Source organism: Callospermophilus lateralis, chromosome 8, assembly GCF_048772815.1.
Source record: "Callospermophilus lateralis isolate mCalLat2 chromosome 8, mCalLat2.hap1, whole genome shotgun sequence".
Taxonomy (NCBI): Eukaryota; Metazoa; Chordata; class Mammalia; order Rodentia; family Sciuridae; genus Callospermophilus; species Callospermophilus lateralis.
Window position 1 is genome coordinate 42,429,071 of NC_135312.1, and position 17,601 is coordinate 42,446,671.

Consider the following 17,601-nt stretch of genomic DNA (forward strand, 5'->3'; position numbering starts at 1 on the left):
AGAGGGTATGTGTGTTGGAGCTGGAGCAATTCAAGATTTTCAAATTCAAATGGTTAGGTGGAGTTGGAAAGGGGGGTTGGAAACAGGTTGTAGAGGGGGAGTGGCATGGTTATTTTTGTTTTTTAGACACATTCATAGTAATTGGCAGTATGGAGAAATGATATAAGAAGGACAAGATTGTTATCAGGAAGATTATTGTAACAACCTGAATAAGAAGTTATTAGGACCTCAATGAGCAGTTTTGTAGAGATGGATAATGGGATCAAATTTGAGAAATTTTTAGGAAGTAGCTTTTATAAGACTTTGTGGTTGACTATTTGAATGACGGAAAATTCCATAGTGTATAGTAAAGAGAAGAGTTCTTCCCGGATGAGAATTCTTCTGAGTCGATGGCTTTTGTGGTAACAGTTCATCAGACAAAACAGTAGGGAAGTGCATTCCATTCTGTGGCAGTAGCATGATCCAGGGCAAGGAGGTGAAAGTATGTGGCAATGTCAGTGGAGTACAGGAATGTTGGGAGACTGGTAGGGAAAAGTGTTTGGGTCTTCATTAAGAAGGCCTTTAATATTTTGCTCTTCTGAAGCCAGGTCAGCCTGTTTAATAATTTAAGCAGGTGAATGATATGGACACAGTTTTAGTAATTCTGGAAACTGAGGAGGGTAGATTGGAGGCAACAAGGCAGGGATATATACATGTGAGGTAAACAGCTGATCCAAGGTATTACTGTAACATTGGGATGAGAGGGTAAGATATTTTAGAAAATTTGAAGATTGAATTTACAGGCTATATTTATTGATGTGTGAAAGGAGATAGAATCAACAACATAATGTTTGATGTGTAGAAAGAATAATTTAGAGACAAAAATTATTTTAAGATTTCTAGGTTGGGAGATCAAAGTTAGGTAGTGATGACATTAACCATGATAGAAGACTTAGGAAGAGGGATGAGGTTTGGGTTTTTTTAGGGTTGGGTGAGGGGTAATTTATTTAGAGGTATATTTGGCTTGAATTGCTTGTTTTTTCCCTCACTAAATATTATCTTATTTATCTTGCTTAAAATGTCTTATATGGGGTTGGGGCTGTAGCTCAGTGGCAGAGTACTTGCCTAACAGATGTGTGAAGCACTGGATTCAATCATAGCAACACTTAAAGATAAACACATCACAGAGATGCCCAAACTTTAATGACGTTATTTTTCTCCTAGGTATTAAACCGCCTGACTTTTGCATCTACTCTTTCTCATCTGCGCCGTTTAAATTCTCCTATTGGTAGAGATGGCAAGCTAGCAAAACCAAGACAGTTGCATAATACATTATGGGGAATGGTTTGTCCTGCTGAGACCCCAGAGGTAATGTATTAGAATTTATATTCAGATCAAAAAGCCTGCTGGTGATTATATAGGACATAATTAAGAAGTCATTTTGTATTAAATTATACATTGTGGTTTAGACCTAAGATATTATTAACCATTTTGTTCTTAGAAAGTAAATCTTGAAATCAAGTTGAAGAAAAAATGTGTATGGAAAAGAATTTGTATAGATATGTAAAATCAGTGTGAGTAATTACTTGATTTGTTCCTTAGGGCCATGCTGTAGGACTTGTGAAGAATTTAGCATTGATGGCTTATATTTCAGTTGGATCTCAACCTTCTCCAATTCTGGAATTTTTAGAAGAATGGAGTATGGAAAATTTAGAAGAAATTTCTCCTGCAGCTATTGCTGAGTGTGTATAGATGGAGTTTTCTTTTTAAATAAAATTTTTACTCTTTAGTTATAGCTTAGTAAATGATTGATAAGTGCAAAATGCTTTTTGACTTTTCATTTTAGTGCGACTAAGATTTTTGTTAATGGCTGCTGGGTTGGAATACATAAAGATCCTGAACAACTTATGAACACCCTAAGGAAATTACGGCGTCAGATGGACATCATTGTGTCTGAAGTAAGAATTTTTATTGTTGTTGTTGGGCTGGGGATCCAACCCAGGGTCTTGTGCATGCTCAGCAAGTGCTCTATCACTGGGAAACAACTCTAGCCCCTGAAGTAAGAATCTTTAATTAGCTAAGAGAGCATGGGTCTCTAAGATTTTTAGACAAGGCATAAGAATAGAGAAATTTTTTTTTATATTGGCATCTTTCTTTCAGCCAGATTTTCTTGAAGCGTGAAGTATATTTAAGGTATTGTTTGCTTTAATCTTTAACTATATGTTCCTAAAAATTTTGACATGAACTTGAAATCATTGTTATATTTTAAACTCAAATTATATAAAAAATTTGTAGATTTTTTCCTAAAGCTGAGACTGCTTTTAAAAATGGGAATATTTATCTCTGACTTATCCTTTGTCTGAATCCAGAGATTCATCATGAATTGTGATGCACTTTTAATAGATTCTCTTATATTTAGGTGGATGTTGAAGTGATTTGGGATCAGGATGGGTTTTTTCTTTTTTTCAGTCACTAAAATATAGTATGAACTTCATTACTTCCCAAAATAGGTCTTTTAGTATACTATTTGGGGATATTTCTTAGACTTTTTATTCTTCCAAACCTACTGTCTGTTCTGATACTATATATAATGTATTTTACCTAAGTACTTCTGACAGAATGCTTATACCATACATTGGGGCCTGTGCAGGTGAAAGTGGGTTTGGAAAAAAACTGTAACATGCTTAGCCAGTAGCTGGCTTCCATTACACCTAGCAAAGCAGAGAAGAGTATTGAGTTGCTGCAGGTCTTCTGCATCAGGCAGGCCCTGGGATTTGACTCAGGCATATTTACAGCTTAAAGAGAGGAACAGAATGCCTCACCAAGGCAGGCAAGGCTCAGAGAAGGACCTAGAACCAAAACTGATTATATTTTTCATGATGGAAAAAATTGTCAGTGATTATTGATTATGCCCCCCCTTTTTTTTCTGAGTCTTTATATTTTCTATGTTGGGAGACTCCTAAATGGGAGAATTGTGTTATTTTCTAGGTGTTTAATGCTTTTTCTTTTCTTTCATATTTTGTGATGACTAGACTTCCGTATGTTATCATTTCTAACTTGTTGCACCTGTTAGGTAGGCTTTCTTGCCAGTAGTTGTCTCTAGATGTACTAAAGAATGCCTCTTTCACTTGGAGCTCAGAATACTGACCTTTGAGGAGGAAAGCTCTATTTATGTCATCCTAGTAAATCGTGTTTAAAAGCACTATCTTTTCTTGAATTTCAGAATGTCATTCATGGTATTTCTGCTCATAAATAATGATTCTTCTCAGATTGCTTTCTATGAATAGGAAATGGGCTAAGAATATAAATGTTTTTTACTTCTTGGCTTTTTACCCTTTAATTTTAGAGAAGAACTTGGTGCTTATTTATTTGTTTTTAATATTTTTTAGTTGCCAACGGATTTTTAACTTTGTTTATTTGTATGTGGTGCTGAGGATCAAACCCAGAGCCTCACACATTTTAGGCAAGTGTTCTACCCAGCCCCTGTCACACATTTTAGGCAAGTGTTCTACCCAGCCCCTGAACTTGGAGTTTTTGATCAAACTTTTGTTACTTACTATGGTTTTTAAACTAACTCAAATATTTCTCTTTCTTAAATAAACTCAGTCCTTTCTTTAGTAAAAGGATTCAAATGTGATTTACTTTTTAAAGGGTTTGATAGTACTAGGGATTGAACCCAGGGCCTTGTGTGTGCTTGGCAAGTGCTGTGTCACTGAGCTATATCTCCAATCCCTTAAAGGTCTTTTTGTGGGGAAACACTAATCTGTTCTTCAGTTTTCTAATTCATTAGCAATTCATTTATTAATCAACTTCCAAGATTATATATGAGATCTAGATAATTCACTGGAAATTATTATTTGTTTCCTTTTTGACTTTATATTTTGCATTACTTTTATTAATGCATATGTTTTATTGCAGAATTGAAAGAATATAGTTTGTATACTTTCATGTCCAATAGAAATAGAATGTGAGCCAGGAGTGGTGGCACACCTCTGTAATTCCAGAGGCTTAGGAGGCCGAGGCAGAAGGATCACAAGTTCAAAACCCAGCCTCAGCAATTTAGTGAGGCCTCAAGCAACTTAGTGAAATCCTGTCTCAAAATAAAAAATAAGTGCTACAGTTGTGGTTAAGCACCCCTGGGTTCAATCCCTGGCACCCCCTGCCCCAGCCAAAAAAAAAAAAAGAATGTGATCCACATATGCAGGTTAAATTTTTAGTAGTTGCATTAAAAAAGTAAAATAGAAACGAATGGAAATAATAATCCTAACCAATATTAGGATTTTTCACTTACAGAATTTTAAATTATACCAAGGTTTTTAGTAGATTGAACATTGATAACTAAGTTTTGTCCATTTTATTAATACTTGGTTGCTTCAGAAATTGAGTAGATGTTGTTTATTATTATTACTGTTGTTATTATTTTTATAGTACTGGGAATTGAACCCAGGGGTACTTTACCACTGAACTGCATCCTCAATCCTTTTTGTTTTGAGTCTTGATAAGTTCCTGCAGCTAACCTCAAACTTGTGATCCTCCTGCCTCAGCCTCCCAAGTTGCTGGGATTATAGGTGTATGCCCCATACCAGATCTTTTATTTTATTTTTGAGAGGGGGCCCTTACTATGTTGTCCAGGCTGGTCTTGAATTCCTGGGCTCAAGTGATCTTCCCATCTTAAACCTCCTGAGTCTGGTACTATGAGTGTACACCATTGTACCTGACTGGAACTATTTATTTTTAGCTAAGTTGTTATGATATAGAGAAAGTAAAAGTTCATGAGATTGTTTTTATCTTTTCATGTATAGGTTTCTATGATCAGAGATATTCGAGAGAGGGAGATTCGGATCTATACTGATGCAGGCCGTATTTGTAGACCACTTCTGATTGTGGAAAAACAAAAGCTACTTTTAAAGAAGAGACATATTGACCAATTGAAAGAGAGAGAATATAACAACTACAGGTAAAAAACAAGTAGAAAAATGTGTGCATTCAAAAATTGAGCTAGAATTCACATATTTTAAATTGACCATTTTTTGAAAGTGTATAGTATGTTCCCAAGTTTGTGCACCCATCACCCCTAATTCCAGTATATATTTTTATAACGCATGGGATTTATAGGATTGTGTTTAAGTATGTAAGTTTTTGTGATGTGTTAAAATCAAATTCTAAAAATAGCAAATATAATGTATGTAACAACACATAATTATGTGAATAATAGAAATTTAATTAAAAGATGAACTTTAAAAAAAATTTATTTTAATTAGATATATATTACAGCAGAATGCATTTTGATGCATTGTACACAATTGCAGCACAACTTTTTAAGATGGACTTTTTTTTTTTTTTTTTTTTTTTTACATATTATATATAAATGGTGCTGAGGATTGAACCCAGGGCCTCACACATGCCAGGCAAATGCTCTAACACTGAGCCACAACTCCAGTCCCAAGATGAACTTTCTTTAAACAAATTTTTAGTAATATGTAAATGTACAGTCTTAATTTAAAAAATTTAAACAACATATAAAAATTAAAAAATGTTAAAGCCCCTAATTCATACTCTCCTCTTCATAACTAAATACTAGTAACAGTAGGGTACATGTATTTTACCAGATCTTATTTTGTATATTATATATTTATCCCTGCCCTACAAGTATAGTATCTTCAACACAAAACAAACTAATAATAGTTATGGGACAATAATTTATAGTATTGTTCAGTAGCTTACTTTTTTCATTATTAACAATCTTGCATCTATATTAGAACTTTTCCGCAGCAGTACATATAAATATAGGAATACTTTTTATGGAAGCCTTATTAGTTAAAATATTTCAAGAACTAAGGAAACTGAATTCTTTTTTAGTTGGCAGGATCTTGTGGCCAGCGGGGTAGTAGAATATATAGATACTCTAGAAGAAGAAACAGTGATGCTTGCAATGACCCCAGATGATTTACAGGAGAAAGAAGTTGCCTATTGTTCCACATATACCCATTGTGAGATTCATCCATCAATGATTCTTGGTGTTTGTGCATCTATTATTCCCTTTCCTGACCATAACCAGGTTGGTAGCTTTTTTTCTGATTTGCAAGAAATTGGGGAAAATTATAAAAATTAGAGGTTAGTGTGTAATCTTAAGAGAAAATACTTTTAATGAAAAACTTGTGAACGCCTATAGAATCATTAATTTGACATGCTTGCTATTGTGTTTCATTGTTATGGGCCATAATTGATTATTCCAAACAGTGATCACTTGTCTTCCAGGAACTTTTTCTGCCAATTATTTTCCTGATTTATGGTTAGTATCTTTTCCTTTAGAGATTAAATTTTCATTGATTCAACTTTTCATTTCTTCTCTTAGTCCCCTAGAAACACATACCAGTCTGCTATGGGTAAGCAGGCTATGGGAGTGTATATCACCAACTTCCATGTACGTATGGACACATTGGCCCATGTTCTTTATTATCCTCAAAAACCGCTTGTGACTACACGGTCTATGGAATATCTTCGATTTAGAGAGTTGCCAGCAGGTATGTTCAGTTTGTTTTACATTTTTTATGATCTTGCCATGCTTATAGCACTTTACTGGGTTCTTGGGAGGGTTAAAAAATGCATATGGCACAGTACCTAGTCTCATGGAATTTATAATGTGATGGAAAGCATGAATGTAGTAAGAAGGTGGATATGTGGAAACTTCTAGACTTACAAAGTCCTTTGGAAGCACAGAGTAATAAAATTTATTGATTCCAGTTGAAAGTGTAGAGCCAATTTCATGGAATGGTGGCATTTTAGATTGGAGTAATGCTGGTAAAGTGGGTATTTGAAATTGAGAGACAGTTTTGAGCAAGGGCGGAGATACACAAAGGTGGGAATAGTTAGAGGTCCTTTCAGTTTAGTGTGGCTGGAATGTAAATATATAGAGGTAAAGCTTGGTCTGAACATGTGGAGAAAATCAGAGCAGGTTGGATTTTATTTTGAGAATGACCAACATTTTTGAGCAGGGAAGCAAATAGGATTAGAAATTTGTTTTAGGACCTATTATTTTGACAGCAGTGTAAGGTTAGAATTAGGGCCTGCATTAGCAGGCAGATTATTTAAGGGTTTTTTTTCAGTAGTCCAAGTATGAATTGGTAAGGTCTGAAGAAATGAAAAAGAATGATGAATGAGACACTATTTGCAATACATTTGATAAAACTTGATGATTGGTTGGATATGGAGTGATGAAGAGAGGGAAGACTGAAATTGGAAATATCTTGGTGTTTATGGCTTGGGTGATCGAGGAGAGGTCTTTTAAAAAGATTGGGAACTTGGGATGTAGCTTGATGGTAAATCCCATGCATGAAACCCTGGATTTGATTTCTTCATTTCAAAAAGAAAAACAAAGAAACAAACAAAAAACCAAGATTGAGATTATGATAAAAGGAGGAAGAGGTTTGACATTAATTCTGTTCAGTTTATATTGATTTCGAGTTGCTATAAGTGATCTTCCAACAGCAAGTTGCAGTGTTATTTAAGGAAGGTCAACTCTACTATGTGAAGTTTCTTATATTAAAAATAATTATAGATTAATATGAAGTTGCCTAGGGAGAATTTAGAATGATAAAAAAGCTAGAAACATACAGAACTTTAGGCACCAAGAAAAGAAATTGGGAAAGAAGCTAAGAAGTAGCTAATAAGCAGAATCAGGAGTTTGTAGGAGAGTCTCAGCCTGGACAATAGGCAAAATGGTACAGAAAAATCTGAAGGATGAGAACATTGAATATTAGGGGAGGCTGTGTAAATAATTCTTGGCACTTTATCTTATTGTGTTAACAGAAATTTGGCTTTGAATTGGGTAACTTATTGTCAATTTAGTAAACTTTGTCTTTAGTGGCTTTAAATTGTTAACTCAAAAAGGAACTCTGACAATCTGATAGCAGATTTTCGTGTTAAAATTATTTATTTTCAAAATCTTCCACAAGGGGTTACTCTTGTCTAAAAAATCCATTAGACTTTCTGCAATAGGCTCATATCTCTGGGCTTTGCTTCCAGTGCTTTTTTTTTTTAGAAAATACAGTTTCTTTTTAGCTAGATAAGAGAAATATAATGTATGGTTGGATTTGAGAGAAAATGTTCTTTCTTAGGGGCTGAGGTTGTGGCTCAGTGATAGAGTACTTGCCTAGCACGTGTGAGGTCCTGGGTTCAATCCTCAGCACCACATAAAGTAAAATAAAGACATTGTGTTCACCTAATAAATAAATAAATATTAAAAAAAAAAAAAGAAAAGAAAATGTTATTTCTTAGGTTACTAATGTAAAGTGGTGAGACATGGCTGGTAGAGTCTTCAGCCTGGCCATCAGTTCTGTTATTCATGCTTTCATCATGGTATCTTTAAAAAAAAAAAAAAAAAAGCTTTATTATGAATAATCTCAAATCTATGGATAACTTGTAAGACTAGTCCAAAGAACTCCTATATACCTTTTTTTTTTTTAAAGTCAGAGCACTTCTTCTTCTTTTTTTTTTTTTTTAAAGAGAGAGAGGAGAGAGAGAGAGAATTTTTTAATATTTATTTTTTAGTTTTCGGCGGATACAACATCTTTGCTTGTATGTGGTGCTGAGGATCGAACCCGGGCCGCACGCATGCCAGGCGAGCGCGCTACCACTTGAGCCACATCCCCAGCCCTACATACCTTTTTTTTTTAAAAGGTACTGGGGATTGAACCCAGGGGTCCTGTACCACTGAGCTACATCCCCAGCCTTTTTTATAATTTTGAGATAAGGTCTCTCTAAGTTGCCCAGGCTGGCCTCCAACTTGGGATCCTCTTGTCTTAACCTCCTGAGTTACTGGAATTGTGGGCATGTGCCATTGCATCCAATTATTATCTGGATACTTTTTATCCAGATTTCTTAGTTAACATTTTGTCATGTTTGCCTTGTCATTTTCTTCTTTTTCTTTCTTTTCCTGAACCATGTAAAAGTAAGTTGTAGAAGCCACATGAATCTTTAATTCTTTAGGGAATGTTTCTTAAAAACAAGGACATTGTCCTTAGTCCATCAGGTCAACATTGACACCCAGGTAGTCAGCAATCCCAGTGACTGTGAGGTTTCTTTACTTGTTAATTGTGTTTTGTACTTATTAGTAAGTTATAAGTCTTTTGTGGAAGATAGTTTGAGATCATATAAATGTTCTTTGTCAGATGATGATTGCTGCAAAATGGTGGCTTGCAGTTCTATCATTCCTTACTTTGATATTCACATTGTTCCAGATTTAAGCCAGTAGGATCATCTTTAAGATTTCTTTTTTGCCCCTTTCAGGATACTGGAGATTGAACCCAGGGGCATTCTATGCCTGGCCACCTCCCCAGTTTTTTTAAAATTTTAAATTTTGAGACAGCATCTCACTAAGTTGCCTAGACTGACTTTAATCTTGCAATCCTCCTGCCTCAATTTCCATGCACCACCATGCCTGGCTTCAATATGACTTCTGATAGGTCCATATCATTCTTTCAGCACTTCTTTACATTTTGCCTTATCTTGTGCTTTTCTTCTCGTAAACCTAGACTCAGCCATTTCTCTTTTTGGTGGAAGATAGTATTTAGATACCAGAATCTGGGTGGTAGGTGTGCTCATTGCTAATTAAAAATCATTCTTTGTAATTCTTTTCAGCTGATAGAGCTAAACATATACATATGCACACTTAGATACTTGTGTCTGTTTTTTGTTTTGTGCTGGGAATTTATGTCTGTATATTAACCATTGGTTCATCCCAGTATTCCTATCCCATTCCAACAGTGAAGTTTATTGTAGAATTCCATTCCCTGATCATGAGACTCCTAGCTCTCTTTGTTCTCAATATATTTGCTCAGTCTATTTATATAACCCCATCTTGGTTGAATTCTTGGCCCTGGCCATACCTGACACCAGCTGCATGGCTACATTATGAACCCACTTACCCCGTAGAGTAAGTGACTATGTTTTGTGTCTGTAGTTCCTGCCACCCCTTATCTGTACCTCTCTACTTGTTAGAATTGTTGCTCCCCTATTGTACACATAAAGGAGTAAATGAGCCAGGTGCCGTATATACCCCATTATTCCAGTGACTCAGGAGGATGAGTCAAGAGGATTGATAGTTAAGGCCAGCCTGGGCAACTTAATGAGACTTAATGATAGGGCTAGGTTCAATCACCAGTACTTGGAACAAAAAAAAAAAAGAGTACATGAATGTTTTTAAAAATTGAATTTATCTTTAAGGAGGCAAATATTAATGATTTATTCATACAGCCAAAATATTTAGTCATTTAAATTTTAGTTCTTTGTATTCTGTAGTTTCAAATGTGGAGTACAAATTATAAGTATAAATTGTGTTGCTGTGTTAACTATATGTTCAGATTTCTAATATTGCAGTTTACTGTTTTATAGTGGTGTGGTGTTTGGGGTTTGTTTTGTCTTTTCTTTCTTTCTACCCCACCCTTCCCAGTGCCTGGTTCCTGGGGACTAGGTCTTCTTTCTTTAATACTTGTTACTTTATCTATAAATTTATCAAAGTTGTTTTGGGGGAAGCAAACAAGAAATGCTTTGTGGTGGGAAATACAGTGCCATTTTTTCGGTGGGATAGGGAGAGGAGCAGGGTAGTACCAGTTTCAAACTTAAGACTGGAAATCAGGAGGCAAGGAGCTGGGGCTTGAGCTTATTGCCTTATTAACTTTGGGATCATAGATAAATTATTTAGGTAGCTTCTCAGTAGCACATTGTTTGAAGCATAGGGTTGCTATGAGCAGATCATAGAACTTGACTTAGGGAGGTATTATAAATATGAGGCAACTTGTGTGCATAATTATTGATTATAAAAGTGGCTACATTGGGAATGGCAGGCTTAGGATTTGCTTGTACGAAACATTTAGCCAGCAGAGTAGTTATCTCACAGACTCTTAATCAAGGAAGAGTATACTGACAATTGCCATGATTAAAAACACCCTAAGCTTTTATGGCAAATATGATTGAGTAAAATGGATTTACAATAAAGGGCTCTTTTTCTTTGCCCCCTGGATAATGATTTAATAAATGCTTTTAAATTCATGGTAGGTATCAACTCAATTGTGGCCATTGCATCATACACTGGATATAATCAAGAAGACTCTGTTATCATGAATCGTTCAGCTGTAGACCGAGGCTTTTTCAGGTCAGCTTCTTATAAAATTTGTCAAAACAGATATACAGTGGAAATATTATTTTTTAAAAAATAAAAAATAGTTAAAATAGGTTTGACTATGCCCTGCTTCCAAAAGCAAAAGGCCTGATTGATGGTCCAGATAGCTGAGGATACTGCTGCTTGTGTCCCTCTGAATTTTCAGATGTTAATATTTTGGTTGGGTCTTTTCTTTTGTAAGCAAATACACATTTGCATTTAGATAATATAGAAACATACAAAGAAGAAATGAGCCAAACGTGTTGGCTTATGCCTGTAATCCAGGCAACCTGGGAGACTGAGGCAGGAGGATTGCAAGCTGGCTTCAGCAACTTAGCAAGGCCCTATCTCAAAATAAAAAACTGAAAAGGGCTGAGAATGTGGTTCAGTGATTAATCACCTCTGGCTTCAATCCTTGGTACCAAAAATAAATAAAAAAAACAAAGCTCATAATATTAGAACTCATCAGTAAGTACTGTTAAAATGCTAAGTGTTTTTTCTTTCACTATGTTTTCTGTTATACTTCACTTCAGTGGTTTTATTGACAAAATTATTGAACTCTAATCTATGGCCTATGAAGGTTATTTAAAAAATAGAGACTTTAGAGGGGAAGATGGGTTTCTCCCCTCCTCCGTTCCTGTGTAGTTTCAGATGTTGAACATTATGATTTACTATGAAAACTTTTACTGGAAATGTCTAAGCAGTCCCTGGGTGACAAGCTCTCAGGTTTATTATGAAGGGGATTCTCTTGTATTGGGTAGGAGTTTGGTCTCAGTGACTGTGAGTCCTTCCAGGTGGTTAAGATTTTGAGTCAAATGCTACATGTGTGTAGCCCATTTAAGATTGAACTTTGATCCTTAGTGCAATTACTCTTGTCCCTAGATCCATGGCTTAGGTAATCTCCCAAATATCAATTAAATGAAAAATTGTTGGTATATTCCAAGTCCTTTTATTTAATAGAAAAATGGGAGTTATCTTTCAAACCATGTGTTTTTAGGTCTGTTTTCTATCGCTCATACAAAGAACAGGAGTCTAAAAAAGGATTTGATCAAGAAGAGGTTTTTGAGAAGCCTACACGTGAAACATGCCAAGGTAAGTGATATTGACATTTAAATTGTGGAATTTAGTTTATTGTAGTTTTCTTAAGTAATTTTGCCAGGTTGTGCCCCTTGCCCCCCTTATTTTGTAATATGGGAATGTGTTTTCATGTTATTCTTAGAATTCATGATGTATTTGCCCAAACTTTTTGCACCTTCAAGAAATGTTCCTATTGTAGACTTTCCCTTATGGTCATCCTGCAACGGGAGGAAATTTAAAAATCAAAGAGGCTACGTAATTCATGGGTTGTACCTTGTAGCCCTGTTCTCACTGTTCTGTATTTATACTTGTTTTTCAGTTTGTATATTTTCATGGGAGCTCTCCTTTTCTCTCCCAGACTGTGGTGTGACTGTAATATTTGTAAACATTTAAAAAATAAATGAGAACATATCAAATATTTGCTGTTTCTAATGGAAAACTCAAATTACTTTCTAGTTGTTATTTATTTTCATAGATATCTAAAAACTACTTATACAGTGGGATAGATGGGATGTTCCCAGGGGGATGTGGTGTCTTCTACAATTTTAACTTCTCATAGGCATTGCATAAAGGTAAACATTCCATTTCTTTAGGTTTGTTCCTGTTACTTCATTTCCATTGGGTGTTTTATGTGGTAATGAATTGATGTTCAGTGGAGTTAAGACAGCACAAGATGGAATTCATCATTCTGTGAGAGGACATGTGCAGAGGACACAGATTTTCTTTGTCTCATATGATGTGGAGATGGCAACACACACACTTACCCAAAGCCACTCAGTAGATGTCTGTCATGGGACCATCTGCTCAGTCCAGTGTTCTTTTTCCTTACAGACTTTATTTTAAAAATGAGGCATTACAGAATTCAGCATAGTTTGTAATATTTGCAATAAGGACTTATTACTAAACATGATTTGTGATGGTAGAGATTTCTGTGAACTTCCCACCGACTTAGAACTTGTTGAAGTGTGTGAATTTTAATCTTTGTTGGAGATTGTGGGACGTTTTCATTACTTTTCTGTATGGGAATATCATTTCAGAAAATTCTATGTCTGTTTTCTCACAGGTATGAGGCATGCCATTTATGACAAGCTGGATGACGATGGTTTGATAGCTCCAGGTGTTCGTGTATCTGGAGATGATGTTATTATAGGCAAAACAGTCACCTTGCCTGAAAATGAAGATGAATTGGAGAGCACCAATAGACGCTATACCAAGAGAGACTGTAGCACTTTCCTTAGAACCAGCGAGACAGGCATTGTGGATCAGGTTATGGTAACTCTCAACCAGGAAGGATATAAGTTTTGTAAAATAAGGGTGAGTATAGCTTTATTCATTCTGTGTAACTGGTTTTAGGAAATAAACCAACTTCACTTCACCTGTTTTTATGTGAATTTAGGTACGCTCTGTTAGAATTCCACAAATTGGAGACAAATTTGCTAGTCGACATGGTCAGAAGGGTACCTGTGGTATTCAGTATAGACAAGAGGTAGGTATCTTTGATCTCACTCACTCCTAACCCAAAGTTTTGTTGAACATTTTATTAAATCACAGTTTTTTGTTTTTTTAAACATAGTATAGTTTATTAATTATTTTCTTTTATGGGCAGTACTTCTCACAATCTTCTTTAACTTAATTAAATCTTAAATTTTAGTGTTGAATGTGAATATAACACCTTGAACAGATTTAGGACATGCAAAATTTGGGGGCGATGTCAGTTTTGGTTTTGAAAATAAAAGTAAGATTTTCAGTTTCTTTTAAGTTTTTTTACTAAAAATATTTTCTTTATAGGATATGCCTTTTACCTGTGAAGGTATTACCCCTGATATCATCATAAATCCCCATGCCATTCCCTCTCGTATGACTATTGGTCACTTGATTGAATGTCTTCAAGGGAAGGTAAGAGATTGTCTTGAAAAATACAGGTTGTACAATGATGATTTTTTTCAAAATGATGATAGATTATTTCTCTTATATTTGAGCCAGGGCACTTTGTTTAAAGCTATATACTTATTTTCTTGCTTTCAAATTATTTACAATTCTGCCTTCCTCCACTTTCTTTTTTTTTTTTTTTTAATTTGCAAAATTATGGCTAAGAAAGAATTTTTTAAGACACGTTAACTTCTGTCTACATAGATGATTATCTTATTAACTGGTTCTTTTCTACAGATGGAAGAATTAATTTATTGGTAGTTAGTTCATTGTGAACTAAGTAATTTTATAGCTGTATTTTCAGCTGTGCATCTATCTTTCCGTGGAGGTTTTCTAATGTTAAGTGTCTTAATAAGATAGAACGGCTATAGGCTTATACATGAATGATGTCATTTTCCTTGAGCCAGCAAAAGTATTTGGGAGTCCTAACTCTTTTTATACATTAGCCCATGGGTAGATTTGTATTTGAAGGCTTATAATTTGAGTTTTTCCTCTTTAGGTTAATTGATTTGTTATGAATATTTTGTGGAAGATATTAATAAAATGAGTTTTGATATTTTACAGCTTTTAAGTCCTAAATTTTCCTTACTACAGAAAGAGTTTTTATAGTTGAATGTATTTTTATTAATGTATAACTTCTAAGGGGAAACAAAATGGAAGCAGCATTTTTATTAAGATTTCTTTTTCAATTGGTGTGAAGTAGCATTTTCAATACTTTTATTTCAAAGGTATCGGCTAACAAGGGTGAAATTGGTGATGCCACTCCATTTAATGATGCTGTTAATGTACAGAAGATTTCTAATCTTTTGTCTGATTATGGCTACCATCTCAGAGGAAATGAGGTATATTTTCTATTACTGTAGTAATTTGTTATGTGTATTCTTTTTTTGTATGTGTGTAGTTTTATTCTTAAAAATCAAACCTTTTATTGAAGTATAGTACATATTTTCAAATATGTACACAAATCATAAATGGACAGCTTGATGAATTTTCACAAAACAAACACACCTGCATGACTAATGTCAGGATCTAGAAAGGAAAATTACTGTTTTATGCCTAGAAGCTCCCTTCCAGTCACTATCTCCCACCCACACTGCAAGCTAGCCACTCTCTTGACTGCTAACATTATACATTAGTTTTGTCTGTTTTGATTTTACAAATGGAATTATATAGTACATGTACATATGTCCTTTGAACTTATTTAATATATTTAATTCTGTGCTTCAAAAATCTGTCTGTTTCAGGTCCTCTACAATGGGTTCACTGGTCGAAAAATCACATCACAAATTTTTATTGGCCCGACTTACTACCAGCGTTTGAAACATATGGTGGATGACAAAATTCATTCTCGTGCTAGGGGACCTATTCAGATCCTAAATAGACAGCCCATGGAGGGGAGATCTCGGTAAGAGCACCTCTTCATCATCTTTGTTATTAATTAGTTGTTTATTTGAAAAATGTCAAACATGTAGGAATAGGGATCGTTGTATAATAAATGCCAATGTTCCTGTCACCCCACTTCTAGTTATCAACTCGTGACCAATTTTATAACCATATCCATATCCCCACTTGGAATAACTCATGATTATTTTTAAACTAGGCCCAGACATCATATAATTTCTTTTTAAAATAATTCAATTATATTTATAAAAGAGTAGTTCTCAAATTTCTTGATCCTGTGACCCTAGAGAGCTTTTGTTCATGCAAGTCAGGTATATATTAATACTTATTATGTTAGAAATTAAAACTGGACCAGGTATGGTGGTACATACCTGTAATTCCAGGGACTTGGAGGCTGAGGCAGGAGGATTGCAAGTTCAAGGCCAGCTTTCACAATTTTAAAAACAAAAAGAGCTATAACAATTTTATAAAAATAAGGAATAGGGCTCATTGTAGAGTGCCTCTGGGTTAAATCCCTAGTTCGAAGCAAGTGCTACTCTACTACTGAGCTTCAGCCCCAGCCCTGCAGTTATTTTCCAAATGTATTGAAGCATCATGATTGGTCATTTGGAAAATATCGGTTCATTGAGTTATACAGAATTTCAAATGTTGACACATTTCATTACACACACGTGTGTGTGTGTTAAAGAATTGCATTTATTAATATCACCGCTGATGTTATTTAGAAAAGCCTTCACTGAGAAGTATGAAGCCTGTGGTTGTGGGTGGTTTTCTAAAATTCTGATTTTTTTTTTTTTTGCTTAGGTCAAATTTTTAATCATGATTTTCAACAGATGCTCAAAATTGTTTTTCTTGGAGTGAAAAGTTCACTTTGTTCATTTTCTTTCATTTCTTGTTCATTTCTTTGTCTGCAAGATATCTAAGTTTGAATTAACATTGTTGGTGTGAATATTGATGATAACATGGTTGGTGTCAGCTGGCTTTCAGGTAGAAAAAGTATGCTCTATGAGAAAAGTGACTTGTTCAGAATTGTGCAAGTGCTTTTTTGCCAAGACAGCCATCTTCATTATATAGCAGATGTGCTTTTTGAGGACTTTCTTTTTGTTTGGAATATTAAAAAGGGTCAGGTTTGATAATCATTTCTACTATTTCATTAAGGACATTCTTGAGCTGAGAATGTAGCTCAGTTGGTAGAGTGCTTGCCTAGAATGCGTGAGGCCCTTGTTTAAATACTCAGCACCACAAAAAAAAAAAAAAAAAAGATTTTCTTAAGTAAAACTGACCTTTACTTGGAGTCCAAATACAACTATACAACTTATGGTATATAGTTGTATTTGCCTTGATTTGTGCTAAGGTGTTACTGGTTTTTATTCACTTTTATATCAGCAGTGCAAATGTGAACACAGTGAAATAGGCAAATAGTACATTGTTAGTAGTATTATAGAAATTCTTTTGACCCTCAGGCGGTCTACCGAGCATACTTTGAGAGACTCTGCTTTAAAAGATTAGTATATTTAAAAAAAACCCTAACCACAAAACCTTTTCAAAAATATTTTTTTATTTGTAGATGGACACAATACCTTTATTTTATTTATTTATTTTTAGGTGATGCTGAGGATTGAACCCAATGCCTCATACTTGTGAGGCAAGCTCTCTGCCACTGAGTCACAATCCCAGCCCACAAAACCTTTTTAATATTATTAAATACTCAAGAGTTCAAATTTGTAATTGTTACATAATTCTTTAAACTGTTTGTTGGTTTTTAATCGGGATGCAAATAAGGTTATGTTTTGCAATTGATGTTTCTTTTTTTTATTTTTTAGTTGTCAGTGGATCCTTAAAATATTTATGTGGTGCCGAGACTTAAACCCAGTGTCTCACAGCTAGGCAAATGCTACCACTGAGCCCAATTCTAGCCCTGAAATTGATGTTTCTTAAGTTCTTTAAAGAAAAAAAATAAATCTATAAGTTGACCTCCATCCTTTTCTTCTTTTAGGTTATTGAAGAAATGGGACTATTTTGGAGATTTTAATTAGTCTGGATTTTGCTGATTACAT

At 34.7% G+C, this 17,601-nt stretch overlaps 1 protein-coding gene across 2 annotated transcripts in view; it reads left to right on the forward strand.

Moving 5' to 3' along the window:
- Polr2b (RNA polymerase II subunit B) overlaps positions 1 to 17,601 on the forward strand; it is a 45,900-nt gene that overhangs the window by 25,017 nt on the left and 3,282 nt on the right. For both annotated transcript variants that reach the window (XM_076865356.2, XM_076865357.2), the window contains 13 exons: positions 1,204 to 1,347; positions 1,582 to 1,721; positions 1,826 to 1,937; positions 4,782 to 4,936; positions 5,839 to 6,037; positions 6,335 to 6,503; positions 11,035 to 11,131; positions 12,135 to 12,229; positions 13,278 to 13,528; positions 13,611 to 13,700; positions 14,003 to 14,110; positions 14,872 to 14,985; positions 15,388 to 15,548. In XM_076865356.2, coding sequence (XP_076721471.1) covers positions 1,204 to 1,347; positions 1,582 to 1,721; positions 1,826 to 1,937; positions 4,782 to 4,936; positions 5,839 to 6,037; positions 6,335 to 6,503; positions 11,035 to 11,131; positions 12,135 to 12,229; positions 13,278 to 13,528; positions 13,611 to 13,700; positions 14,003 to 14,110; positions 14,872 to 14,985; positions 15,388 to 15,548 — 1,835 coding nt within the window. The remainder of the gene's footprint in view (positions 1 to 1,203; positions 1,348 to 1,581; positions 1,722 to 1,825; positions 1,938 to 4,781; positions 4,937 to 5,838; positions 6,038 to 6,334; positions 6,504 to 11,034; positions 11,132 to 12,134; positions 12,230 to 13,277; positions 13,529 to 13,610; positions 13,701 to 14,002; positions 14,111 to 14,871; positions 14,986 to 15,387; positions 15,549 to 17,601) is intronic.